Here is a 27,435-nt window from a genome sequence, read left to right as displayed (position 1 = left end):
ATGCACATACATATATAGATATATGTTCAGAAATGTATAATAAATATATATAAATAGATAAGATATAACCAGCGCTTAATTTGTGCCGGATCCTCCAACTTATCAAAATGAAACACAGATGATTTCTGGTCATTTATTCCTCAGACTGCCATAGCGGTCATATTGCAGCTGCTATAGACCGCCGTGGCCAGCTGTGGTTACAGGTTATATTATTTCCATTTTGTGACTTATACCGCCGCGCTTCTATTTTTTTCTTCTCTTATTGTTTTTTCTTTTCTTTTGCAAACGTGCACCGCGGCAGAGGTCTGTTTTGGACTTGGATTTGCGTCGTTGCGAAGGCACAAGTTCGAACGTCAGTTTCCACACTCGAATCTTCTCATTTTTTTTGACAGAGAGCACCCACTTCCTGGTGCAACTCCTACCGGACCCAGAGTGATGTGAGTATCTATCTCTTTTTCAATTCAGTTCAGTTTTATTTGATAGAGAGGGACAATGTACATCGATACACATTTAAAAATAAAATGCAAATGTACCCAATTCTAGCTACCAAGCTAATTTCCAGTGCCAGTCCCCCTATGCTAAATTGTGTGTTTATCTAATAAGTTTTATTCTCTTTTATTTATGATAAATAAAAGATTTTATATGTTGTTTTTAATTATACATGTTTTACTTATTTATTGTTGAAATTAATGCACTGATCTTGATCTCGAACGGTGGATGTGTGAAACATAATTTCGTTTTTATGTGACACATAAGAATGACAAATAAAACGTATCTATCTATCTATCTCAAAGTCAGGACTAAAGGAGCTACACAGTGAATTAATGAATGAATTTATTTATTTAAAACAGGGACAATGCACAAAAAACATTAATCTTGTAAAACAAGAAGAGATGCTTTGAGCCAGGTTATAGCAACAATTGCTAATTTCCGCCTGTCGTCCCTGGAAGTGGAGTATTGATCTTCGTTGTTCGGCCCTGTGGGATGATGTCATAGAACTCCACAGACGGAGGCGTGGACGTATCAGCTGATGGTTTATTGAAGTGGCATCAGTGTGTGGTGGTGGACTCGGGTACCTCAGGTCCCCGCCCACTGATGTGACGACAGCTGATGATGATGATGATGATGATGATGATGATGCTGATGACATCACGTTCTGCGGGCGCACACGTAGAACTTCTTCCCGGAGCAGACGGCGTTGTTCCAGTATCCCCAGGCTGGAAAACAGGAAACGTCATTAGGACAGGAAACGTCATTAGGACAGGAAACGTCATTAGGACAGGAAACGTCATTAGGACAGGAAACGTCATTAGGGCGCCGAGATAACGAGTTCACCGTGTCTCTGTGACATCACGACTGGACGTCTTTGACACAAACATTCACCTGGACTGAAGGAACGGGTCAAATTTCATGGGTAAAGGTCAAAGGTCAAAGTCAGGGTGACCTGAAACTGAACTGTTAGCAGGTGTTGGCCAAGGGGGTGGATCGGACTACACGCAGGCGTAGCTCACAGTCGGCACAGTCGGCCATATGAGGACGGGCAACTCTCTCTGACTCTTCTGCAGTTACAGTGCAGTAGATGGTGATCCTAGCCTGGTCGCGCCCACACTAGTGACGTCACGCCTCGCAAAAGCGCTGTTGACTTCTAGTCTGGCCAACCGTGCTATTAACTGGATTTCTGTCTCCCGAATTTTCGGGAACTCCACCCTCTTTTTCGAGAGCCAATCAACGTCGAGCCTCTCCAACGGCTCTGGGTAGAGGCGTGTTGCAGTAGAGCAGCGACCGGAACCTCATTGTAAACAGCAGCATGGAGCGGTGTGATTGGTTAAGCTTCGACACCGCCTATTCTGGCTTCGACCAATAGCAGACTGAGGCATTTGAGGGGGGCGGGTAAACCAGGTTTGAAGGATGCGCTTTGAGAAATGGATTCTCTTAACGTCTTGGCCAGACCCAATGCTGAGTATCAACATTGGAAAGTCGTGCCAACCAGGCTATGGTGATCCAGTCATCTGCACTAAAAAAAAACGATTCATAGCTCTGTGAAAAATTAATCAGTATAGCTATTACTTTAACTATTTGCATAATGTCACTATAATGTTACTTTTACAAGAAAAAAATACATTATTAAAATTATCGTAAACGTTCATAAAAATCAAACCGTTTTGAAATCGGACAAAAACTGAGCAAGTTATGGTCATTATAGCAGAACATGCACCATGGGCTTAATGCTCTGAGGGAGAGAGTTGACCTTACCAAGATGGCCGCCGTACTGGCTACGCTATGTCATAGGGAAACAGCTGCGGGTGAGTCATCTAGTCTTCTTATATATACAGTATCTATGGTGTTGGCAGTCAGTGTTGGGGAATAACAGATTACATGCATCGGCGTTACGTAATTTAGCTACAAAATTTACATAATTGTAATCCGTTATTACTGGGGGAAATGTGTTATTTAATTACAGTTGCTTTTGGAAATTGCCATGATTACAATTTTAGTTACGTTTGAAAAATGCTCAGATTAATCAAATAGCCACAACTTGGATTACGACGCCTCTGATTGGCTCTCTCTGGTCGTGTGGCATTCTGCTGCAGAACCAAAGATACTCTGTTACTTTCTAAACCGTCTTTGGCGAAACGATCCGTCAGTCAGCAACCATGTCGGAGGTGGAGAAGAACGCGTTTCTTTGTTGGAAGATAAAAAAAACACTTTGCGCTATAATGTTCAGTCCTTCGTCTTCAGTCTGTGCAGTGCAAAGAGTGATTTTATCACATTGTCTTTATGTTGTCTAGGTTTACACACTATCAGGTCTGAAAATGTGAAATGGGTCAACACTTGAGAGTAATCAAATGCAGTTACTTTGAGAAAATAATTGAGATAGTTACACTACTATTACATTTTCAAGAGGGTAACTTGTAATTGTAACCAACTACATTTCCAAAGTAATCTTCCCAACACTGGTTAGCAGCTGTTAGCCGACACTGGACTTACTCTCGTAGTTCATCTCCACACACTCCTCTCCAGACTCCTTGTCCGGCTGCAGGAAAGCCCAGCGCTCAAACTCAAACGGAGTCTTGTCGGTCCACTGGAAGCTGTGCCACTGGGAGGGAAACACACAGGTGAAGGTCATCACTGACCATAGCTCTCTGCTTGTCTGCTTGTTTCACGTATCAAAACCTCTCGGCTGCTGTGCATATACATCTGTGTGTTTGTGTGCACAGAGAAGCAAGTTAAAGGGATAGTATCATTTTTTTTTAAGTGGGGTTGTATGATCTCCAAATAGCCCCTAAGTACTTTAATTGCAGTAGAAGACTCTCTGCACTCCTCCCGTTAGCAACGCCAGCCCATAATAACCCTGCCCAGAGATTTACAACATACAGTGTTGTGAACAGACCCAAAGAAACGGCCTATTTTCACGGCCTAAAAGAGGTTTTACCTGGAAAAAAAATACACAGTTCCATTGTTCACTATAATATCATTTTTTCCAGCCCTTCAAAGTGCAGGAAAAACACAGTTTTTATTTGGACCTAACCAACTGCTGATCGGCGGCGCTAACCCTGGGTGGAGGGATACGTGAGTTGATCTATTTGTAGATCATACAACCCCACTTAAAAAAAAATGCTACTATCCCTTTAAGTCTTTGTTCAGCTGCTGCCTCTCCTGTCAGTGAAAGAGGCTCCGCCCCTTCAGTCCTACACACCGTCGGCGGTTAAGTAACGCTGCGTTCAAAACAACTCAGAACTCAGAATCTGGCGAGTTGAGAACTCAGCGCTGCGACTTCAAAGCGTTCAAAAGCCCAGTTCCCCTCCGCCCCTAAAGACTCAGAACCCTTTAAAGGGGAACTATGCAAGTCCGCTCGCTTTTCCGCTGTTTTGGTTACGCTCCTCTCAGCCATGTGCATTTGTTTACAACGAAAGAAGGAGAAATCCTGCTTAGTTCCTCTTTAATGACCTGACGTCAGCTGTCAGTGACTGAGTGAGAGAGTCTGTGAGGGTCCAGATGCTGTAACCTTGACAACCTTGACAACAAAATACTGTTGACTTCTGCCTGGTCTGGGGCTGATAATTTAATTGTTTCACTTTCAGCAGCACAAGGTGTGTGAGGGACAGACTCAAAACAAATGTTCTTGGATCAGATCTGATCAAATCATCATCAGAAATCACAAACTACGCACAGTTGTGACGAGCAGCGTTCAAACTGACAATAAGCTTCTCTCTTTCTTTTTTCTTTTTTCCTTTTTTGCTCCGTCCATTAAAGCAGAAGTGAGTGATATATTTGTGTTAATATAAGTCTTAAATAGTTATATCTTCCGACAGCAATCACTTCTATAGAGTGTTTGGTCTGAAACACGGGTCTGTCAGTCACTCTGCTCTGCTCTGAGCCGAAGAGAAAACATTTATCGTATCCTACAGTTTTTATCCAATGAGGAGAGAGAACGGCATGCAGGGCTGTGTGTGCAGCCAAGGAACGCCGTGAATGTGGTGACGTAGCGACGAGGACTGTTATGGTGCGTTCAAGGAAACTCGTATTTTTCCGACCGTGAAGTGGTACCAGTTCGATCTGGTACGAGTTCACGGGTCAGAAGTTACGAGTGGCCGTTATAGTGACTTTCACCGGTAAAACAGGTCGGAAAAACACGAGTGGGTTGCCTGGAACGCTACAAAGTCGTAAGTTGTGACTTGAAGCTGTAATTTACGATTTCAAAAGCCTGCCTGGAACGCAGCATTAGCGAAAACGACCGGATCACTTACTTCTGCTTTAAGAAACCTGGGAGCTCTCTCCGTCTATACGTTTATGTACTCCAAAAAACAAAAAACACTCTCTTTTCGACAGCATCCCCTGTATTTCCCCTTTGTATTTTTAGTGGTGTAGTGGGGATTTTTTTTATTTACTGGGTGGACGCCATCGAAATACCAAATTTCACTGAACAAGACTGTAATGTTAATTTGTTATCTGGCCTAATGCCACTGTCACAATCATTCACTCCGAAGTGTTGAAAGTCCATGATCTCTAGACAAACTCTCGTCCGTCACTATTTTTCTCACGCTGGTTTTCTACCCGGAAGTATGTGTAAACAACAAGACGATTCGTTCTATAAACAGGAAGCGATCAGTTCGGTACCAGGAGGCTGACCCACCCTAGTGGTGAGGAGAGGAACTGCAGCGTGTGATCAGGAGTGTTCAAAGTTGTTCAAAGGTATTCCGATCGGATTTTGGATCATGGATTGGCTCAAATCTTGAAAATGGGTTGTTCAAAACCAAAAACGGATTCTGAGATCAGATCAGATCACGTAATCCAATCTTGGTTTTAATCTGGATAAAACCCTCAGTTTGTGTTGTTCAAAACTTTTCAGTAGGATCGGGATAACTTTGATCCAAAAAATCAGGATTATTCTGATCCCAGCAGTTGGGTGGATTCAGGGGGGATTTCAGGAACAAAATGTGATTTAAATTAAATTCAAACTGGTCAAATAAACAATATTCATAATGTAGTATATATACATTTATTGATCTATATTTTGCACCTAATTTTAAACCTTTTGAACAACTGGGCGGCGTTCAGGCCGTTCCCTCTTACCAGGTATTTACTCCGCCCTCCGATCCAGAAGTGATCTTTGCGTTGATTGGCTCTGAAGGCCAAACACAGCACCTGACTGTACTCGACCACGCTGTGCATCGACACCAGGTGACCTCTGAGGCGACGGCAGTCGTTCTGAAATCAGCACAGTCGGCAGTCGTCAGTGTCACGGACTGAGTTGGACTGAGTTGACAACCTGTGTGTGTGTGTGTGTGTGTATGTGTGTGTGTGTGTGTGTGTGTCCTCACGTCTGCATCTCTAAATGTTCTGGGAGTCTTGAAGTATTTTGCGCAGCGATACACGTCGATGCGGTACCACCCGTCTCCACATGATTTGGCCGGATACAGAGTTTTACAGTTGTGACGAATCCTCTGTGTAATGTCTGTGAAGCCAGAATAAAGCCATCAGAGTAACAACAGCTCGGTGTCAGCCAATCAGAACAGAGGAGGAGGCTCTGAGCCCCTCTTCTGATTGGCTGGCTGTTTTCTAAAGTGAGCCAATAAAAACTGCAGATTTCAGAATAAAACACTCAGAGAAATCAACAAACATCTACCTTTATACTGTATGGAGCTTTATTACAAACGTCTACCTTTATACTTTATGGAGCTTTAATACAAACATCTACCTTTATACTTTATGGAGCTTTAACACAAACATCTACCTTTATACTGTATGGAGCTTTAACACAAACATCTACCTTTATACTGTATGGAGCTTTAACACAAACATCTACCTTTATACTGTATGGAGCTTTAACACAAACATCTACCTTTATACTGTATGGAGCTTTAATACAAACATCTACCTTTATACTGTATGGAGCTTTAATACAAACATCTACCTTTATACTGTATGGAGCTTTAATACAAACATCTACCTTTATACTGTATGGAGCTTTAATACAAACATCTACCTTTATACTGTATGGAGCTTTAACACAAACATCTACCTTTATACTGTATGGAGCTTTAACACAAACATCTACCTTTATACTGTATGGAGCTTTAATACAAACATCTACCTTTATACTGTATGGAGCTTTAATACAAACATCTACCTTTATACTGTATGGAGCTTTAATACAAACATCTACCTTTATACTGTATGGAGCTTTAATACAAACATCTACCTTTATACTGTATGGAGCTTTAATACAAACATCTACCTTTATACTGTATGGAGCTTTAATACAAACATCTACCTTTATACTGTATGGAGCTTTAACACAGGTGTGTGAATACAGGTCACGTTGTGTAAACAGGAAGTCCGGTCTGTGCTTCGGGGTCTTACCTGCCTGGACGTGAACCAGAACCAGAACCAGGATCAGAACCACAGCTGTGAGCTCAGTGGACCTCATGGCTCTGGATCACTGACGATGTTGATCCTCTGGAAAACCTCCTGAGGTTCAGAGACACAGGATGAAGAGTCATCATCAGCATCATTATAACGACCAGACGACAGACGAACCAGAACCAGAACCAGAACCAGAACCACAGGATGTTCACTGTTTCATTTCAGGCTCAAATAATCACATTTCAAATGGATCAAAGAAGAATGTGAAGTGTGTTGACTCAGGTAAGTGTTTTTTCTTGGTTTGTTTTGAGGATTTCCCGTAAAGTTCATCAAACCTCTTCACTGAACTTCCCATGATGCAACAGGCTGCTCTGTTTACCTGGTAAACAAACACACACAGACGATCAGCATCAGGATCAGTTTGGCTCCGGGACAATTTCTGGTCTCCAAGTGTGAACACAGTCTGGTTTGTGATTGGCTGCTGTGAGTGTGATGTCACTGAGCACGGGGTTCCCCTCCACAGGAAACCACCGTGATGAAACCAGACGACAGACCAACTGCGCCTCGTCTGGACGGTCGGCGAGAGCAGGCGGCAGCAGCAGGGGGCAGCGGTGACAGAAAGCTGCAGTCAAGTCGGACAGTTTCCAGCCGCCGTCAATACAAACAGGAAGTCACCAAAGTATATATTTCTTATGCTGTACTGCAGTTGTCCAATAAATAACCAATATATTTCTCAGAACATAAGTTTGACTCAGTGTGAATATTTTTTAAGCAGTAGGCCTACAACATGAGATTCATATAATCTAGCATTATATAACAACACGTAGTGTTTGCAGTCCTAACTAAGAGCCAATCAGCTCATGATCCGGCGCGTTTCCCATCATGCCCTGAGGCTGCAGGCGGTTGCAGTCGGTGGAGAGCAACTGCGGCGCCTGGCTCTAAAAACTGAGGCTGCTTTGATCTTGTGAGGTCGTCGTTGCAGGCGCGTGCATGACGTCAGAGCAAGTCGGGATCAAGTCAGACACAAATCTAACCGGCTGCATTGTGCGCTGGTCACCGGCGATCGATTCTGCGCACGCCTGGCTCATCTCGAACGCACCTAGTAACTCTTGGTGTTTCTGCATCAGAGCTGACGATGCGTTCACTGACCTCTGACTGTCGCTCCTCAGTGACATCACCAGCAGACCCACCTGTACTCAGCTGTTCACTGTTCTCTGGTTCCCTGTTAAAAGGGTTTTCCATTGAGTTTTTCCTCAGTGGATGTGAGGGTCTAAGGACAGAGGATGTTGTTACGATGCCATGTGAAGCCCTTTGAGACAAACTGTTTGTAAAAACGGGCTATACAAATAAAATTGCCTTGCCTTGCCTTCCCTCGGCCCTGCTCACCCCCCCCAGAGAGCAGAGAGTCCAGTCCTGGTCTCATCGTCATGGATCTATTGGTCCTCTTCCCTACGTCACCACATTCACGCGCATCCATTGGCTGCACACACAGCCCTTCAGGCCGTTCTCTCTCCTCATTGGATAAAGGTTGTAGGATACAAGGAAGTATACAAGAAGTTTTCTCCTCGGCTTACAGCAGAGCAGAGTGACTGACAGACCCTTGTTTCGGACCAAACACTCTATAGAAGTAATTGCTGTCGGAAAATAGAACTATTTAAGACTTAGATTAACACAAACATTCTGCTTACTTCTGCTTTAAAATGTTTTTTTGTCCTTTGTAATGTTTTTATGTCTTAGCTATGTGAAGCATTGAATGCAAAGTTTGTCCCGGTCCAACATGTCTTTGGTTTTTCTGACCTGGTGCAACGCTTCGAAGTCGGAACTCTGAGTTTTCAACTGGTGAATATCCGAGTTCCGACTTGTCTCTGGTCTGGGTCTGATGTGGGTCAGTCCAGGTCCAGGTTTAGAGGAGTCCTGGACCTCTTCATGTCAGCAAATGGACACAGGTGTGTCTGTGACCTTGTACGGACAGGTGTGTGTGCAGGTGAGGGAACCCGAGTCTCAGTCACGTGAACTCATTGATCCTCAGAAACACCTGATCACCTGTCTCTCGGTGCCCAGGTGTGAAGACAAGTCCAGAGACAGACAGAGACACTCACCTGCTCTGTGGCGTCCCGGCTGCTGGTGTGTCCTCGCTCTAGGACGGACGGAGACGCTCTGTCCCTTTTATCCTGCACTCAGCTGTTTACCTGTCGGCTTGGCGGTGGCTAAACCAAACACAGAGGAGTTTAAGGTAAGGATTAAAGAGCAGCTCTGGTGTTTACTGTGTTTACAGCTTCAGGGGACGCAGCCTCGGGCTCCCACTCACCTGCTTTCACTGGGACATTCTCACGCTGCCGCACCTGGTGGCACAGGTGACGCTGGACGCCCTGGAAACTTTACTTATCTGAGGAAACAGAAAAGTGATTCAGCTTGGAAATCCACTGTTTGCTGCTTTCGGAGAAGTTCCGCTTCTTTCCCCCGTCCTCCGCCCGTTGTCTCCATTGTCACTTTGTTGTCACTTGTTGCTGCGCCACAGAGAGCACATGGCTAATTAAATATGCACATGCTGACCATATCTAGTTGTATATAGGCGTTCCGGGGGCGGAGTAAGAGGTGTGTTCACGTGTGCACCATTCTTGGGTCCGGTGTGATTTATTGCGGAGAGTTGTGCGTACGCACAGTTTGATTGATCTGAAAAAGGTGTAAATATTTAGGGTGTACGCCATTTTCGTCTTTTCGCCGTACGCAAATATTTAGTAGCAGTTTTACACCCTCTTTGATAAATGAGGCCCCTGGGCTACACCTGGATGACAGAACGGAGGTAGTGAGCACTCACCCTGAATCTCAAAAAAGGAGAAAAAAACTCTCATGTGGAGGTGCACGGCCAAGGTAAACAAGAAGAGAAGAGAAAACCAGCACCCTCCAATCAGCTCCTTTTAACTTTTTATTGTGGGACAGGCAGGCAGGACAGACGTTTCGACCGAAGTCTTTTTCTACACCTGGATGACACCTGTGGAGCTGATGGTGTGGCCTGATCATGAACTGACTGCAGGTCAGGTGTGACAACAGGAATTATAAAACGGAAAGGTGAAATCCATCAATCTGATTGGTTGTTAACTGTTTAACGAACGTATACCACAGCTACTATTCTAAAGCCTTATCACAGCGTATCACTCTGCGTCAGAGAAGAATGAAAAGAAAGCCGGTGTTCTGACAACGTTAACAAACAGACTAAATTAGTTGAATTCACATGTTTAAGGTGAACTTTCACCTTCAGGGAGGGTTAACAGTGGATGAGTGGATTGAACAGTGACTTTCTCCTAAAAAAAAAAAAAAAAAAAAGCTGGGGAAAAGATGACATGCAGAGCTAATGACCGCAGAGGTGGGACTAGTTTTTTTTTCTTTTACAGTGTGGCTATTTTATTTTATTTTTTTAGATAATATGTATTTCTGAATAAAAACTACATGAAATTGATTTTGTAGGCTATTCCTCTTACATATCACCGTTATTGGTAACTCTTAAGTGCTCTGCTGCACTTTGATGAATACGAGCCCAAACAGGAAGTGACCGTCTTATTTGAAGGGGTCCTGGGTCAGGTCACCAGGTGATTGACAGCAGCTGATCGACTGTTTGCTCAGACTCAACAAACTGTTGACACTGTGCTGCATGTAGCTGTGATCCTCAGGCCGTTGAACTGTGACACAATGTGTGTGTACAAACACACCACACACACACACACACACACACACACACACACACACACACACACACACACACACACTGTACGGTGGCCCTAAAGGCTCAAACCACCACAGCAGATGAAAAAGACAAAACACAAACAGATTCAGAAAACTTCTTCATCTGTGTCACAACATGTGCTGTGTGGTGATGACACGAGGAGAGTTCCACTGAAGGACCTGAACGAGGCACCAACATGAAACAGGAAGTTGCTGTAACTGTTTACATGTTTGATAGGTACTCATCAGTTTGATCACAGCGCCCCCTCATGGTGACGGGAGGTGTAATGTAATCCCACACAGAAAGAGTGTCAAATATTTTTTATTAGAGCATGTTGTTTATACCGTTACATATTTACAGCATACACGTCTGTGTGTGCAGTGCACATCCATACAGAAATGTGTGCAGTCAGGTCATAGTGCCCTCTTTTTATTTTTTTTTAGAACGTATAACAATAGTAGATGAAAGAACAGATATAAATGTAAGATACAGGATACAAATGAAAAAAAAAACTAAATACCCGCCCCCCCACCCCACCCCTTCAAAGTATGGGAGTTTATCCATAAGAGTATATCTTATTCTTTCTAAGTGGAGTGTATTAGTAAGGTCACTATGCCTCATCTTTGTGGTGGGTGCTTCTTTGTTTTTCCAATGCATGTGCAGTAATTTCTTTTCAATGATGAGACTATAGGAGAGGAAACCTTACTGGTAAGTGTTTAGCTTTTTAACATCATCTGACATTCCCAGAATAATAATGAGTGGTTCAGGCACTAACTGTATGTGAAGTACGGTTAGATAATAACTAATAATACTCACACTAACCCATAGACTGTATAAAGCGTGGACGTAGCACCGTGACGTCACCCATTGGTTTGGAGGAGTCTGTTTAGTGATCTTACTACGGGCATTTGAACTGCGCCATCTTAGATTTTAGTGGGAGTATACTTTACATATTTGGAGGAGAGGCGGTAACTCAGCCAGCTGAGAACCCGCCCATTGAACTGGAAGCAACCAGCAAACGACCGGTAACTGTCTGTGAACCTGTCACTCAACGTAACCACGTCCCCATTTATGTAAGAATTTTAAGCCTGGTACAGGTTGTGGTACAGAAAAAATCTGGAAACTATCGGTAGAGCTGTAAATTAGGCTATTTTAACATGGGGGTCAATGGAGGTCTCTTCTGGTCCCAGCCCCCTGCGGCCGCCGAGGAACTGCAGTTTTTTTGAACACGGGAGTGGTATTCACCTGTAAAACACACAACTCCCCCCCTTGCACCCCCCCCCTTCTGTGGGCAAAGTGACGGTGGCCTCCGAGGACAAAACAACGTGTTTACCAGGACTGTGACGACTGGGAGTATTTCAGGAGCATGGAGCGATGAGGTAAAGATCTAACCCATTTTACCACATGTCTGCTGTTTCTTTACTCCTTCTTCTTCCTTGGTTTATTTATGAACGTGAAACTCTTGAAACGTGCTCTCTGGCTGGATTTTCCCTTCAGGCTGCCGTACAAACATGGCGGCGCAAGATGGCGACTCACTCTAAAGACCCTTGTTATGTGTAGATATAAAAGAAGGATTATAGGCTACGAAAACCAAACTAACTTTATTTATTATTATTATAGTGATTATACACTTATAATATTTGTAGGAGCCATGAATTGGGTTTTCTGTTAGTTAAGGTTAAGGGTTGTTTTGGTGTTGTTTATTTTGAGTATGATTTAGTTTGTTATTATTTTAGTAGCGCGTCATGTCATTATGGGCGGAGTTTAGAAAATATGTTCACCTGTTGCTTTTCCTTTGTTTCAGAGAGAGAGGGGGGTGAGCGTGGGTTGCCGTACTTTTTGTTGACCGCTACATTTTCGCTATTTTTGTTGATTTTCGTTGATCACTGTGATTACTGCGCTTTAGTTTGTACACTTTATTATGAGTTAACCTTTTTGTTTGGTTAATAAACACTTAGATCTTTAGTTGAGAAATCTCAGTGAGTTTCTCTGGATAGAGCGTCTGATATCCGGGGCCATGCTTAGCCTCTCTTTTTGCTGAAGTTGCTACAGTTTTCATGGGTAGATACAGTATATTTTTTTAACAATAAACCTTGACAATTATTACACACTGGACCTTTAAACTAAAGATATTAAACCAAAATCTGTTCATATGTACAGTACAGGCCAAAAGTTTGGACACACTCAATACCTTTATTTTCATGACTATTTACACTGTCGATTCTCACTGAAATTCCACTAATGAACCCTGACAAGGCACACTGACACCTGTGAAGTGAAAACCATTTTCAGGTCAGGTTCACCTCTTGAAGCTCACCAAGAGAATGCCAAGAGCAAAAAGCAGTAATCAGAGCAAAGGGTGGCTACTTTGAAGAAACTAGAATCGGAGGGGTCAGAGATAGAAGAGGAGGAGGAAGAAGGAGAGGAAGAAGAAAAGAAGAAAGAGAAGACAAAGAAGAAAAGACCTGTTTGCAGTTATTTCACACTTTTTTGTTAATTCCACATGTGTTCATTCATAGTTTTGGTGCCTTCAGTGAGAGTAAAGGAAACACATTGAATGAGAAGGTGTGTCCAAACTTTTGGCCTGTACTTGTATGTCCATCACTCTGAGACGCTGCCCCCTACAGACGACACAGAGACACTGAGGACACAATTCCAAAGTGACCAAGCTCAATCTCAAACCCAAACCCAGGATACAGAGGGTCAGTGAAGGTGGTGTTGAAGGTGTAGATGTGGATCAATGAGTCAGAGGAGACTCTGTAGAAGGACAGAGAGCCAGCAGGACAGTCCACATACACTGCTACTCTGTTAGAGACCGAGGAGGAGGAGGAGAAGATCTGACGATTATTGTGCCAGACAGAGTGCTTCCAGTCGCTGCACCTCAGAGTCCAGGACTGATCGTTGTGTCCAAACCCACAGTCCAGACTGTCTCCTCTCCTACTGATGTCTCCATAAGTCACTGCGATGTCCACCATTCCTCTCCACTTCACCTCCCAGTAACAGCGACCAGTCAGCTGGTTTCGACACAGCACCTGAGGCCAGAAGTTGAACCTGTCCGGATGTTGATGATACGGCTGCTCCTCCCCCACTGGTGTCACCTCCCTGTTGTTGCTGGACACTTTGAGGTTTTTATGAACAGTGTTTGTGTCCAGCTCCAGTTCACAGGCGTCTATGGAGACAAGAAGACGAGCACTGTGAGTATGAGCCTGACACCATGTGACCTCCACAGATCATCCATGAGGTTGTTTGGGGTGAAGCTGTAACACAGTTTGTGTTTCTGAGGCTTCAGTACCATGAACATCTACAGGAGTTATCGGGAAGGTTCACTGTCGCTGCATGGCTAACATTATCATTAACAATGTAGAAGAAATACTATGAGATCAGGCTTCTTTTTGTCTAACATGTCTATTCTGGACACACCAGCAGCCGGGACGCCACAGAGCAGGTGAGTGTCTCTGTCTGTCTCTGGACTTGTCTTCACACCTGGGCACCGAGAGACAGGTGATCAGGTGTTTCTGAGGATCAATGAGTTCACGTGACTGAGACTCGGGTTCCCTCACCTGCACACACACCTGTCCGTACAACCTACAAGAAAACCCAGGAGAGAGTGAAGGGAAATGATCTGCAGCAAAGGGCGGCGAATTGGAATCAAACCTGGGTTGCTGGACAATCCTTAATGGTCAGCAGAGTACAAAGTGAGCAAATTAGTTATCGTGGTTTGTTCCAATGTCCAAGTTTTTTTTTACACCACATTGAAGTCTTTGTATGTTTTCTTTAGCTGCAGTGCATTGAGCTCTCAGGGCCACCGTAGGTTAGCTCGCCAACAGCTAGCGCTTGCCCATTAGCCTATGTCACTTTTCAGGAGCGACTCACTGCAGCATCCAGCCTGAAGACAAAGCCACTCAGAGGATACAAGCTTCACCTGTAGCTTGTACAATCACCTGGACTCACCTGGACAGGGCCTGTTTGAACTCTGGTGTGTGAAATCTGCTGCTCGTGAATCAAACCAAATCAAAGTGAATAAAAACACTCACACTTCTGCAGACCAGGTTTCAGCCTCTGCTCTCCACAAAAGTCCAACCTGCAAGAAGAGGCACAGTCAGTGACACTGAGTTTGACCAGCCAGTCTACATGCGTTATGTGGACATGGAGAAGACTCATTCCATTGTGTGTTCATCTGTCTGTACCTGAGAGAGTCCAGTCTCCAGTCTGGATCCTCCAGTCCAGCAGACAGCAGCTTCACTCCTGAGGCTCCTGGATGATTGTAGCTCAGGTCCAGCTCTCTCAGATGGGAGGAGTTGGAGCTCAGAGCTGAGGCCAGAGAAGCACAGCCTTCCTCTGTGATCAGACATCCTGACAGACTGAACACATACAACAACACACGGGAACCCTCTGTCAACACCTGCTGCTGTGTTCAAGTGGCATCAGATAAATAGCTGGATGGATCCTCACCTGAGAGTCTCCAGTCTACAGTGTGGACTCTCCAGTCCACCACACAGCAGCTTCACTCCTGAGTCCTGCAGGTTGTTGTTACTCAGGTCCAGGTGTCTCAGACTGGAAGACTGGGAGCTGAGGACTGAGGACAGAGCTTCACAGCTTCTCTCTGAGAGGTTACAGCCGCTCAGGCTGAAGAGATAACAATAAACTCTATTTATATAGCACCTTTCAAAACAAATGTTACAAAGTGCTGCACAACAAAGTGACAACCAATAGAATGACCAGACAATTAAATAAAATCAGATATAATCAGGAAAATCTCTCCAATAAAAATGAGTTTTAAGGAGATATTTAAAACATGACACAGATGAAGCAGACCTAATGTCCTTTGGCAGGTCATTCCAAAGCCTTGGGGCCCAAACTGAGAATGCTTTGTAGTACCCCTAAGTCATCAGTCGGGCCCCAGGGAGAGCTAAAAGACCTGTATCTGAAGATCGCAGATTGTGAGCAGATGTGTAAAAAGATAAAAGGTCTGCAATATAACCCTAACCCTATACAGGACTAAGACCATTGAGTGCCTTGAAAGTAATCAATACGATCTTAAAATCAATCCTAAAACGTACTGGTAGCCGGTGTAGGGAAGCTAAAACAGGCGTTAATGTGCTCACGTTTCTTAGTTCTAGTCACTGTAAAAGCCTGGCAGCAGAATTCTGCACCAATTGGAGCCGGTCCAAGGATTCCCGTCGTGATGAAATAAAAGCATGTAAAATCGTTTCTTTGTATTTAAAAAATAAAACAAAAAATGTAATCTCCGAAAGGTTTCTAAGATGATAAAAGCAAGACTGTACAAGTTTTTCGTATGCTGTTCAAAGCTCAGATTGCTATCAAACCAGATGCCAGGGTTTTTCGTGGAGGGATTGATGCTGTCAACTAACGGCCCAGGAGATGACAGAATTTGTTTAGTCATCTGCTGGGACCCAATTACCAAAACCTCAGTTTTGCTGTGATTAAGATGAAGAAAAACTGACGTGTGACACAGCCTAATAAAGCACTCAACTTCCCAGGGTCAGATGATCATGAGGAATTAAAGAATACAAGAGTTATTTTCTGTCCTGTTGAAAACACAGAAGTATCTTTATACAACGATGAATAAATCCAACTATCTCTATACTTACAGAGCTTTGTTGGAGGCTTTGACCACTGGCAGCAGCCTCAGAAGAGCCTCCTCTGAAGCAGAATATTTCTTCAGGTCAAACTCGTCCAAAACTTCTCCTGATGACAGTAAGATGAAGACCAGAGCTGACAACTGATCAGGAGACAGTTTATCTGTGGAGAGACGTCCTGATCTCAGGTACTGTTGGATCTCCTCCACTAGAGAACAATCATTCAGTTCATTCAGACAGTGGAACAGAAGGATGGTTCTTTTTGGAGAGGAGTTCTCCCTCATCTTCTTCTTGATGTATTGGACTGTGTTCTGGTTGCTGTAGCAACGTCCTCCTGTCAGTGTCAGGATGCCTTGTAGGAGAGTCTGATTAGTTGGCAGTGACAGACCCAGCAGAAAGCGAAGGAACAGGTCCAGGTGTCCATTCGGACTCTGTAAGGCCTTGTTCACAGCGCTCTTGTGGACATTGGTTGCAGAGGTGTTGTTGAAACATGTCAGCAGGCTGCGGACCTTCACTCTGCGCCCAGACATTACATTTTTATTGTAGATGAAGAGCGAAATGTTCACGTGAACAGCTGCCAGAAACTCATGGATGCTCAGGTGAGTGAAGCAGAAGACGTTTTTCTGGTCGTCACCCCTCTGCCCACACACCTGTGTGAAGATCTGTGTGAACAGGCCTGAATACTTTGACGCTGCTCTGGTGTTGATGCCTCTGTGTGTCAGGTCGTCCTCGTTGAAGATCATTCTGCTCTTCAGTAGCTGGTGAAAAGCCAGCTTGGCCAGACACTGAATGTACTGTAAGCACTTCTCTGAGATGTACTTCTCCTTTGCTTTGTTGATCTGAACCACCAGGAAGTGGATGTACATCTCAGTCAGGGTCTTGGGCAGCTCTCCTCCCTCCCTGGTCTTCAACAGCTCCTCCAGAACTGTAGCAGTGATCCAGCAGAAGACTGGGATGTGGCACATGATGTGGAGGCTTCGTGAGGTCTTGATGTGGGAGATGATCTCTCTGGCCTGCTCCTCATCTCTGAACCTCTTCCTGAAGTACTCCTCCTTCTGTGGGTCAGTGAACCCTCTGACCTCTGTCACCATGTCAACACACTGAGGAGGGATCTGATTGGCTGCTGCAGGTCGTGTGGTTATCCAGAGGCGAGCAGAGGGAAGCAGTTTCCCCCTGATGAGGTTGGTCAGCAGCACCTCCACTTGTGTCGCCTTGGTCACGTCAACGGTCTTGTTTGTCCAGAGGTCCAGTTGAAGGTGGCTCTCGTCCAGCCCATCGAACACAAACAGAACTTTGAAGTCACTTCTGTCAAAGCTGGACTTCTGTACAGTTGTGAAGATGTCATTCAGAGTCTCCTCGTTGATGCACTTGGTTTCTGGGATGCATGTGTGAATCAGCTCTGCCAGTCGAAACCTTTCTTCCCACCATAAGTTTAGCTGCTGGGCAGTGAAAGGAAATACCAGGTGCAAATCTTGACTGGTTTGTTTTTCAGCCCAGTCCAATAAAAACTTTTGTACAAGGAAGGTTTTGCCAATACCTGCGGCCCCACTGGTCAGGACGGTTCTGATGGATGGGTGCTGGAAGATGTTGCTGGGTTGAATTTGTCTCTGTGATTCTGCTGGTTTTCCTGATTGCGTCTCCACCTTCCTGAACTGATGCTGCCCCTTATCCAAACCGTCTTTGACCAGCAGCTCAAGGTTTATATCACACAACAGTCCCTGATGCTGCGTCTCCATCCAGCCTCCCCGCGCACACTTGAACATGCTCTGGAGGTCGGCCTGCACCGCGAGCTGCAGCAAAGTGCTGGGTTGTGGAGGTTGTGATACTGACACCATCAGGTCTGTGGAGAACAAAATGACACACCTGAGAATGTGAAGCATAAAACCAACCCAACCGCTGTGTCAGACCTGCTCCCTGGGGCAAATAGTGAACTGGGGAACCAGAAGCAGAGCTGAAATTTCCCCGGGTTTCTTAAAGGTAGGGTTGGAAATCCTATTCTGGAGCATCTTTTATAAAACTGTTTTAAATCCTCTTAACACCCCGATTGCAATTAATTACTTAAATGCTTCTTCACAAAAATGAAAAAAGTCAGTCCCCTGTGGGACAGACAATCCTGTAAAAACACTATCCAATCATCGTGAACGTGTCAATCAAGCTGCCATCTCTCTCCCTCCTCTGCACGTACCACTCTACCGCACTAATCAGAGTTAAGAGTTACGACCGTAGAAAAGACAACAGTGATTGTACCACACTGAAGTCTGGTAGGTGGTGATGTAGCTCTGAGCTGGATGCTGGGTGGTTTGTCAGGTGTTTTCTTTCACCTGAATGAGCCGTGAGAAAAGCTGGTGGAAAGTTAGCGATGCTGTGCAGTGACACGTGACATTATCGCGTTGCTCAAATTGGGATTACACTGGATCGCGCCATGAGCACAATACCATCGCAGCTTCACCTTGATGTGAACCCAACGCTGAACAAGTGCTGAGTGTTCCTGAGCTTGGTTCCAGTGCGCCATTCCGAATGTTTACTTTAATTATTTGAAAAAGGGGCGCCATTCCGAACCTGAAAAAAGGTTTGCCATTTCAAAAGGTTGGTTAAGTGTGCTGCTGGGTCAAGCTTATTAAGTGCTTGCTGCAATAGTATAGTGGGTAGAGCAGTCGCCTATGGCATGGGTGGCTCGGGATTGAATCCCAGGAGGGGTGCATGCTGGTACTTTTTTGTCATTTGATTATTAGCCAGCCTGGGACACACTGGACGTGGAATCGCCGCAAATAGTCGCGAAGCAGCGGCAGTTTCTTTCCGGTGCCCATAACCGATTGTGTTGTTCACACCAGACGCGCCGTGGCGCGCACCTCCGTGGCCGGCTCACACCCTGCAGCGATCGTTTCAGTGTCTGGTCTATTTGCCGCAAGCGAAGCCAGGCAGGAAGTCAAACAAAGAAACATGAGAGAATCCGGTCAATTTTCAAAATAAAACACTGCGATTGACACCTTTGGAATGGCAGCCCCCCGGAAATTCAGAATGACGGACCTTCGGAAATTTTCGGAATGGCGGTCGCCCCCCGCTGAGCTCTGGAGGCTTCAGAGGCCTTGTCCACACGAGCCCGGGTATTTTTGAAACCGTGAACATATGTTCCCGGTTGTATGTCCTGTCCACACGCAACCGCGCTTTTGGAACCCTGAAACCGTGGTTTTTTGAAACCGGAGTCCAGGGTGGGGTTTTTGGCCGGGGTTGGTTTCACCGGGTGCGTGTGGACACTGCAACCGTGATTGTTTTTCTCGTTTACGTCATAGCTGCACACGTGCTGATGTAAACACTGCCAGCTCGCAGAGGTTGTTTGCAGAAGTTGACGTGAGCTCGCAAAAATGGAGGTGACAAAGTGGATTTTTATCACTTTTTTTTTTTTTTTTTTTTTTACATAATCTAAAAGCTATTTGTATAGTTTTTCGATGAGAAAAATATAACGAAACGGTCGTCAGGGCGATCCTCTTGTCAGCTCCAAACTCACCCTCAGTCACAGACCACAGCTGGTTTTCCACACAGCATCATTTACAGTAACAAGTGACGAGATCAGCTGGGGCCGCTGCCGTTGTGTTTTTAAAATTATAGAACTACTACAGTAGTGCCGCAGTTTCTTATTCCCCACCTTGTTTGATTGAGAGGATGATTTTCATGAATGAACAGGCAATAGCCTATGTCACTGTCAGACCGGGTACGACGGGAGGGGGGGTCGCACTGCTGTCATGCAGTGATAAAAAGAGCCTATGCGGAGATGAACGGAACGAGCCAAAAGCCGAAAATGTATTTGTGACGTCCGCGGTCGATATAAAGTGGATATGTTTCATTCATCCATGTTTTGACAGACAACACAACAGCCAGTGATAATGAGTTTCGCCGAACCGACAGTCATGTGGCTCAGCAGCCAGGTGATGCACACAGCACAAGAGTCAAGACACAGCGCAGCAACATGTGCAGGCTGCTGCAGCAGTGCACGTCAAAGGGACACCGCCGAAAATAAAATAAATAGGCTACACGTAGTTTTGAAATAGTTTTTGCGCATGTTTTCATCCATAAAATGACCAAAAATGAACACTATATGCGGATTTCTTGATAACGAATTATTTAAACAGCATTTGTATAGAAATTATTCCGTCCAAAGCCTTTTGATCCATAAGCGGTTTCCACTGTATTTTGATTGGTTAAAACAGCCTTCCACACATGCATTGCGTCACTTGGTAGCGGATTCCACGGTTGCGTGTGTACGGAGTGTTTTTATTACACCACTCGTGTGGACGCGGAGCAAAACTCCGATTTCAAAAATACCCGGGCTCGTGTGGACAAGGCCAGAGAGAAGTTTGAGGAAAGGGGCTTGGACGGGGCTTCTAGCCGTTTTTCCAGGATCTCCAACCCCACCTTTAACTGATTTTAAAATCATGGGACAGACACACAAGGTCAGTTGGTCCTTGTGTGTAAAAAGGCTGCGACTTGTTTAGGAGCAGTAAAACAATCACGACCCTGAAGGACTGTTACTGGACTGATGAAGCTTCCGTGAGAAACATGAATCTGAAGCTGCCCATTTTCATTTCAGAGCAGGTTACCTGCAATCTGTGGCCCAATAGATGAAGACTCTCCACCATCGTCATCATCGTCCTCATCATCATTGTCTTCATCAGCTGCCTCCTCTGACGGACACAGATCAGCAGGTCACATGGTTGTGTCACATAATTGATGTGTTTATCTGTGCTGTGGAACTTCTGTAGTTCTGCCTCATGCTGGAGACACTGTGATACTGACACAAGTCTGAGTCTAGACTCACAAACATCAATCAATCAATCAATCAATCAATCAATCAATCAATCAATCAATCAATCAATCAATCAATCAATCAATCAATCAATCAATCAATCACCAGAGGAGCATGTTACCTTCAGAGAGGTCAGGGCGCAGAGCAACCTGTGGCCCAACAGATGAAGACTCTCCATCATCATCATCGCCCTCATCATCATTGTCTTCATCAGCTGCCTCCTCTAACAGACACAGATCAGCAGGTCACATGGTTGTGTGATCAATTATTACTACTATTATTATTGTTTATCTGTGCTGTGGATATTCTGATTAGTTCATCATTCAATAATCTACTAATTAATACAGTTCTGCTTCATGTTGGAGACACTGTGATACTGACACAAGTCTGAGTCTTGACAATCAATCAATCAATCAATCAATCAATCAATCAATCAATCAATCAATCAATCAATCAATCAATCAATCAATCAATCAATCAATCAATCACCAGAGTAGCAGGTTACCTTCAGAGAGGTCAAAGCGCGGAGCAACCTGTGGCCCAACAGATGAAGACTCTCCTCCACCATCATCATCATCTTCCTCAGCTGCCTCCACTGAGACAGAGACACATCAAACTGTTACTGTTCATTGTTTTTGTTGAAAAACTATTTCTGGTTTCTAACTATTATTAGGTGCCATGACGTGTTCAGTGTCTGTGAGATGATGTGTTTAATGTCTAAACAAAGGAACCAGTAAAGAATCAATCTCAACCTGAACTAAAGGATTTGATTTGTTATTTTTCAATCGATTATCTTTATGATTAGTTTTCTGATGATTTGCTAGAGCTCCAGTAATTCACTTCAAGCTGTGTCATCAGAGACTAGTTAGTGGTCAATAACATCATTACTGTGTTTAGTTGTGATATGTTTGGAGATGTTCTCGTCACTGTCGGATTAATACTGAGTTGAGCACTCACCTGTTCCAGATGCTGCACCCGCCTCGCCACCTGCAGATGTAAACACTGAGCCGATGTTTGACAAACGCTCCACCAGGTCGTTCCTCCTCATCCTCTTCAACACCCTCGTGGCCACGTCCAGACACTGATGGCTGTAAGTCTCCACCATCACGTCCACTGTGTCTGGCCGGTCTGCCTTCTCCAGCTGGCTCTTCGGGACGGAGGGAACGTCTTTCAGGAAGTCCGGCTGCTGCAGGTACCACTTGAATTTTTTCAGGTCTCTATCTCCCAGATCCTCCAGAGCCTCCAGCAGCTCGATGGCCACCGCCATGATCCTGCTGAGCGTCCTGTTGCCTGGTCTCGACCTCAGTTCTTCAGTGACCTCATGTTTCTGCAGGCGAGAGCTCTGCTGCTGGCTCTCCTGCAGCTCTCAAGCAGCTCACATTAACTAATGTAGAAATACTGTAACCACAGAGACTTTGTCTCATCTGAGCAGGTCATGTCCCACATGAAAAGAAACACAACACCACAACACACACTACACAATGTGTATGTGAACCACTGTACTGACCCAGTTGAGACGTCAGAGCAGGACTTTGTCCATCAGAGAGACAGAGAGAGAGGTTTCACCCGCTGCTGCTCCTCCATCTTGTTTCAGGAAATTGCAAATGAAAGCAAAGTGTTAACCACATCCTGTTGTTACAGCAACACACAGCCAGTGGTGTACTCTGTAAGTTTCTATTTGTTCACCATCGGTACAAGTGTTAAAGATTCAGGAGACGTTCAAGTGACTGAGGGGCTGGACTCGAATCAAAGTTCTGTAAAACCTGCTTTAGAATGAGATGGTCCTGGTTTAAAATGAAGCTGAGCTCTGTTGCACCATTTCACCGGTGGAATAAGAAACAAGAACATTTATTCACAAAACCTCACATTGTTGCTAGGAGCTAAAAGCTTAAAACGTTGCTAATTTAACAGCAGTAGCAATGACTCAACGGAGTCCTGAGATAAACAAAACAACTTTAAACTAAAGTCCAAGAAAAACACCCAATACAAGCACAACTAACAATACAACACAGAACAAAGGACAGAAAACAGGAGAAAAAGAAAGAAAAGTCTCCAGCTCTTCCACTCTTACTCTTCTTACACAGGAGGAAGAAGAGGGAGAGCTCCAGCTGTGACTTTGTCCACCGTTTATTAACAGTTATTGTTTATTTTATCTTTTTGATCCCTATTTTAATCAGTCGTCATTGAAATGAAGACTTGTTACTGGGGTCCACATTAAATCAGAGACAATTACAACATTACAGCATTTTCACAAAATAATTAAATTAATGAATTAAATGTTTATTAACATGATTATAGAAGAATTATATGAAGAGTTACATGAAGTTATTCAACGTGACTATATTAACATGATTATAGAAGAATAACATTAAAAATTACATAAAGTCATTCAACGTTAAATGTATCAACATGATTAAAGATGAATTACATGAAGTCATTTAAAGGCCTCATGCTGTGCACTTTTCTCTGGGTTTATTTACCTGCTGATATCCCTAACAAGATGTATCATTGGTTTTGAGTACCTGTGATCTGCTTCATATTCTTTTATACTGCCCCTTTCTGTTGCCTCTTTCTGGTGCTCGAGCAGGCACAGGTCATTTGGCCAATCAGAAGAGAGAATGAGAACCTCTCCTCTGATTGGCTGACTGTTTTTGAGTGGCATGTGGTCAGGCCAATCACAGGCAAGTAACTGAAACCTAAGCTGCATTCATAAAAATTGAAAAAAAAAAAAAAAACTGGTCGCGGTGGGCGATGACATCACTCAAAGGAGGAAGTGCTATCCGCTCGTCTTAAAGAGACAGTTCCTACAAATGGACGGTGTGCGTTTCTCCGTTTATGACCAGTTTGATGCATGGGGCAGTATATACGTGGCCCAGAGACCTCCCCAAGCACCAAAAAATAACCAAAATCACATTTTTCATGCCATGGGGCCTTTAAAGTAAATGTTTTAACATGATTATAGAAGAGTTACATGAAGCATAATATGAAATTATTCAACATAAATGTATTAACATGATTATAGACGATTTTATTATTTAAGTGATAAAATCATTGGGTGTAGGATCCCAGGGGGAGTAGCCATGATGTGGAATAAAAAATATGACCAGTTAATGTTATAAGACTGGGAGTTGATTGGGCTATTGGGATTGAGCTGTGTTGTACTGACAAGAAGCTCTTAATTTTGAATATAACGTGGCTAATTGGAGGGAATCTCTTAGTTACTTCACAGAAACATGATATACTGTATATCCTATATTGCCATTCAGTTAAAAAGTATTGCAATATTACTTTTGGTACATCGCCCAGCCCTAGTTGAAATATTACATATTATTGCATTCTCAAGAAATTTCAGGTTGTTCATATTGGATAGTTCATAAACTGTAAGCATCTTAATAACGTACTTTGCACTAGTACAAAGGGAAAAATTTGGAGTTCTCGTTATTTACAGGTTATTATGCCATCATTTTACTGGTCCGGGGCTGTATGTGGCCCCTGAACTAAAATAACGTTGACACCCCTGCTCTAAACCAATAAATCAGTGATATTCTGTGCTGCAAAAACCTGTTGATCACATGAGACTGAGAGGAGAGATGAAACCACAGATGATTTCCTCCTGCAGGATCTCAGTGAAACTCTAAAGGGAACATCCGAGGGACGATGCTGGATCTCAGTGAAACTCTAAAGGGAACATCCGAGGGACGATGCTGGATCGTTGACTGAGCTGATGGACAGGTGTGTGGCAGCTGACGAGTCTGGATGTAAGACAAGTTCCTCCTCTGCAGCCTGGACTCCTTCTTCTTCAGCTGGCCCTCCGTCAGCTGTGGAAACACCCAGGTTGAAAGACTGCAGCTCTATGGCCTCCTGTTGGACTGGACTCTGCCCCCTGGTGGCCTGGAGAGATGTGGCAGCACACAGACATGAGACTTCAGTTCAACATACAGGAGCTGAGAGCTTCATGTCAGACAGAGCTCAGGTCAACAAAGGAGAGTCTGGTACCTTAAGGCTGAGACAGATGACAGCGATCATCATCAGCAGACTGAGTGGCAGGATGACCAGTCTGATGATATAACCTGTTGGATCTGATGAGACACATTCAGTCATCACGTTAGATCACATGACATGAGTACAACAGCTTCATTAAACAAACCTCAACATGTTTGAGTCAGTTCTTAGAGCAGCGTTTCTCAAACTTTTTTCAGTCAGGGCACCTTTCAAAAGTGCATAAAATCTCACGGCACCCCTGTGTAAAATATAATTCAAAATGACACTGCATAGCCTAAATGTAAATGTCCTGTTTATTTAGACGGGACAGTATTACAGTATTTATACATAGGTGCCTCTGTAGCCTACATATGCACACACACACACACGCACACAATAATCCGTGAGAGGAAGAGAGAAAGGTCTACATGCGCGCAGGCACGCGTTCACATGAATATCCACCGGCGTCTCCGCTCCGTTCTCACTCCGTTGCGAACAATCAGAGAATTTCCACCGGTGGAAGAGGAGAGAGGCTGTGACTCACCATCAATGTGAGACATGAGCCTGGTACGACGCATTTTTTTCATAGCGTCCGGTGGACACGGACCCTACTGCTCTGAGTGCCCGTGACCAACGGCCGTGTCCACGGAGCGGTGTCTCTCTCTCTCTCTCTCTCTCTCTGAACGCTGCAGAAACGGGCCGCCAGCGCAGCTTGATATAGACTGTAGCTATATATCAGGGGTGGAGTGGGGCAGGGTTAGAATAAGAAAAATAAGAAATATGGGTAGCTATATTTTGCTATTTCCTTCAGAAGTGGGCACCAGTTAGATCATGGATTTGTATTAAAAGTAGGCTACAGAAATGCTGAATGGGGTGAAAGAGCTGCAATTAGTGCCACTCAAGCATTAACGCTGCTGACCATAACATTACATCCAGTCAGGTATATTTCCCCCTCCCTACTCTGCTCTGCGAATGGATTTTACTGACAGCGCTGCAAACGCCACGGTTTCGGGTCTTGTCCTACTCACCAACATGCTTCGGTGCCCATGGGTTCCGACTCTCAAGTGGTTAAAATCCAGAAGTAACGGTACCGACGTACTGGCCCACTTAGCACGGACTGTGTTGTCTTGTTAAATTAATATAACTTATAAATAACGTGACACACGGGCAGGACTGATAAGCTTTGCTGTTTAGCTTCCGTGAGTCGTTCTATTTTTAGCCGTAGCCGCTAGTTTAATGATAACTTTCTCAGTGACTTTTCTCTAGCGCGTTTCCCATTTCCCATGAGGCTTTGAGCCATTCTACAATTTAAGAAAGAACAAACATTGCTGGTTATTTTATATGTTTGGACATGAAAATTCAGTTATATCTGAACAAAAAGAATTAGATAAAGACAGGAGGCTAAACAAAAATCATTGGTAACACTTTACAATAAGGTACACAAAATTAGAGTAGTTAATGAGTAACTAATGAAGAACTAATGAGGAACTAATGAGTAGTTAGTGAGGAATTGAGCTACACAAAATTACAGTAGTTACTGAGGAACTAAGGTACACAAAATTACAGTAGTTACTGAGGAACTACTGATTAATTAACTATTAGTTAATGGTCAGTTCTTCAGGAACCCCTGATCAAATTTCAGAGGAGTAGTTACTGAGGAACTAATGAGTAGTTAGTTAGGGAAATGAGATACACAAAATTACAGTAGTTACTGAGGAACTAATGATTAACTAACTATTAGTTAATGGTCAGTTCTTCAGGAACCCCTGATCAAATTTCAGAGGAGTAGTTAATGAGGAACTAATGAGGAACTATTAATGATCAGTTCTTCATTAACTCATGATCAAATTTCATAGAAAGTTAATCACAACTTGATGATTAGTGAACTAGTTACTTCATCAGTACAGAATCATTACTCAGTAACATGTCCAGTAGTTAACCTTTATGACCTAAAGTGACACATAATGAGTGGTTTTTCATTTCTTCATCTTCATCTTTACATTAGTAGTTCCTTAAAAAATCACAGACAGCAGGATTCTTGAGAAGATTTTATTCATTAATTTCAGACCACATACACATCAATATGACCATCCATGTTGCCTTCGAAATAAATATGATAGTTTGTCACATGTTTGGTAGGCTAAATGAATGTACCATGGGGCTGTGTAGTACTGTATACTGATCTCACCGTGGTTCACAGTAAAGTTGTTTGAGGTGCACAAAATTTAGAGTAGTTATTTACTATGAAACAAATTTGGAATGAATGAGGAACTCACTATTAGTTAATGGTGAGTTCTTCAGTAACTCCTAATCAAATTACTGAGGAACTAACTATTAATTAATCATTAGTTACCCTTTTTGTGTACCTTAAGGTAAAGTGAGACATCAAAATGATTAGGTAATGAGTACTGAATCATTACTTAATCATTAGTTACTCTTTTTGTGTACCTTAAGGTAAAGTGAGA

The 27,435-nt window shown here is 43.8% G+C and overlaps 2 protein-coding genes across 2 annotated transcripts; both read right to left on the bottom strand.

Moving 5' to 3' along the window:
- Window positions 1-1,149: 1,149 nt before the first annotated feature.
- Window positions 1,150-6,931, bottom strand: LOC310989770 (C-type isolectin Sp-CL4-like; the record flags this gene model as incomplete). The annotated part of the gene is made up of 5 exons (XM_083976918.1): window positions 1,150-1,217; window positions 2,989-3,097; window positions 5,575-5,709; window positions 5,823-5,956; window positions 6,865-6,931. 5 exons carry the CDS (start codon window positions 6,929-6,931, stop codon window positions 1,150-1,152), a joined length of 513 nt encoding a protein of 170 aa, XP_083833044.1.
- On the bottom strand, window positions 6,928-22,256 carry LOC310989769 (NLR family CARD domain-containing protein 3-like; the record flags this gene model as incomplete). Its single annotated transcript, XM_083976917.1, has 13 exons — window positions 6,928-6,972; window positions 9,057-9,074; window positions 9,200-9,253; window positions 13,179-13,209; window positions 13,469-13,757; window positions 14,623-14,669; window positions 14,776-14,949; window positions 15,041-15,214; window positions 16,201-18,028; window positions 20,784-20,867; window positions 21,111-21,212; window positions 21,495-21,584; window positions 21,947-22,256. 13 exons carry the CDS (start codon window positions 22,254-22,256, stop codon window positions 6,928-6,930), a joined length of 3,246 nt encoding a protein of 1,081 aa, XP_083833043.1.
- Window positions 22,257-27,435: the final 5,179 nt, after the last annotated feature.

Source organism: Trachurus trachurus, assembly GCF_905171665.1.
Source record: "Trachurus trachurus genome assembly, chromosome: 8".
Taxonomy (NCBI): Eukaryota; Metazoa; Chordata; class Actinopteri; order Carangiformes; family Carangidae; genus Trachurus; species Trachurus trachurus.
This window is presented reverse-complemented; position numbering and strand designations above follow the sequence as displayed.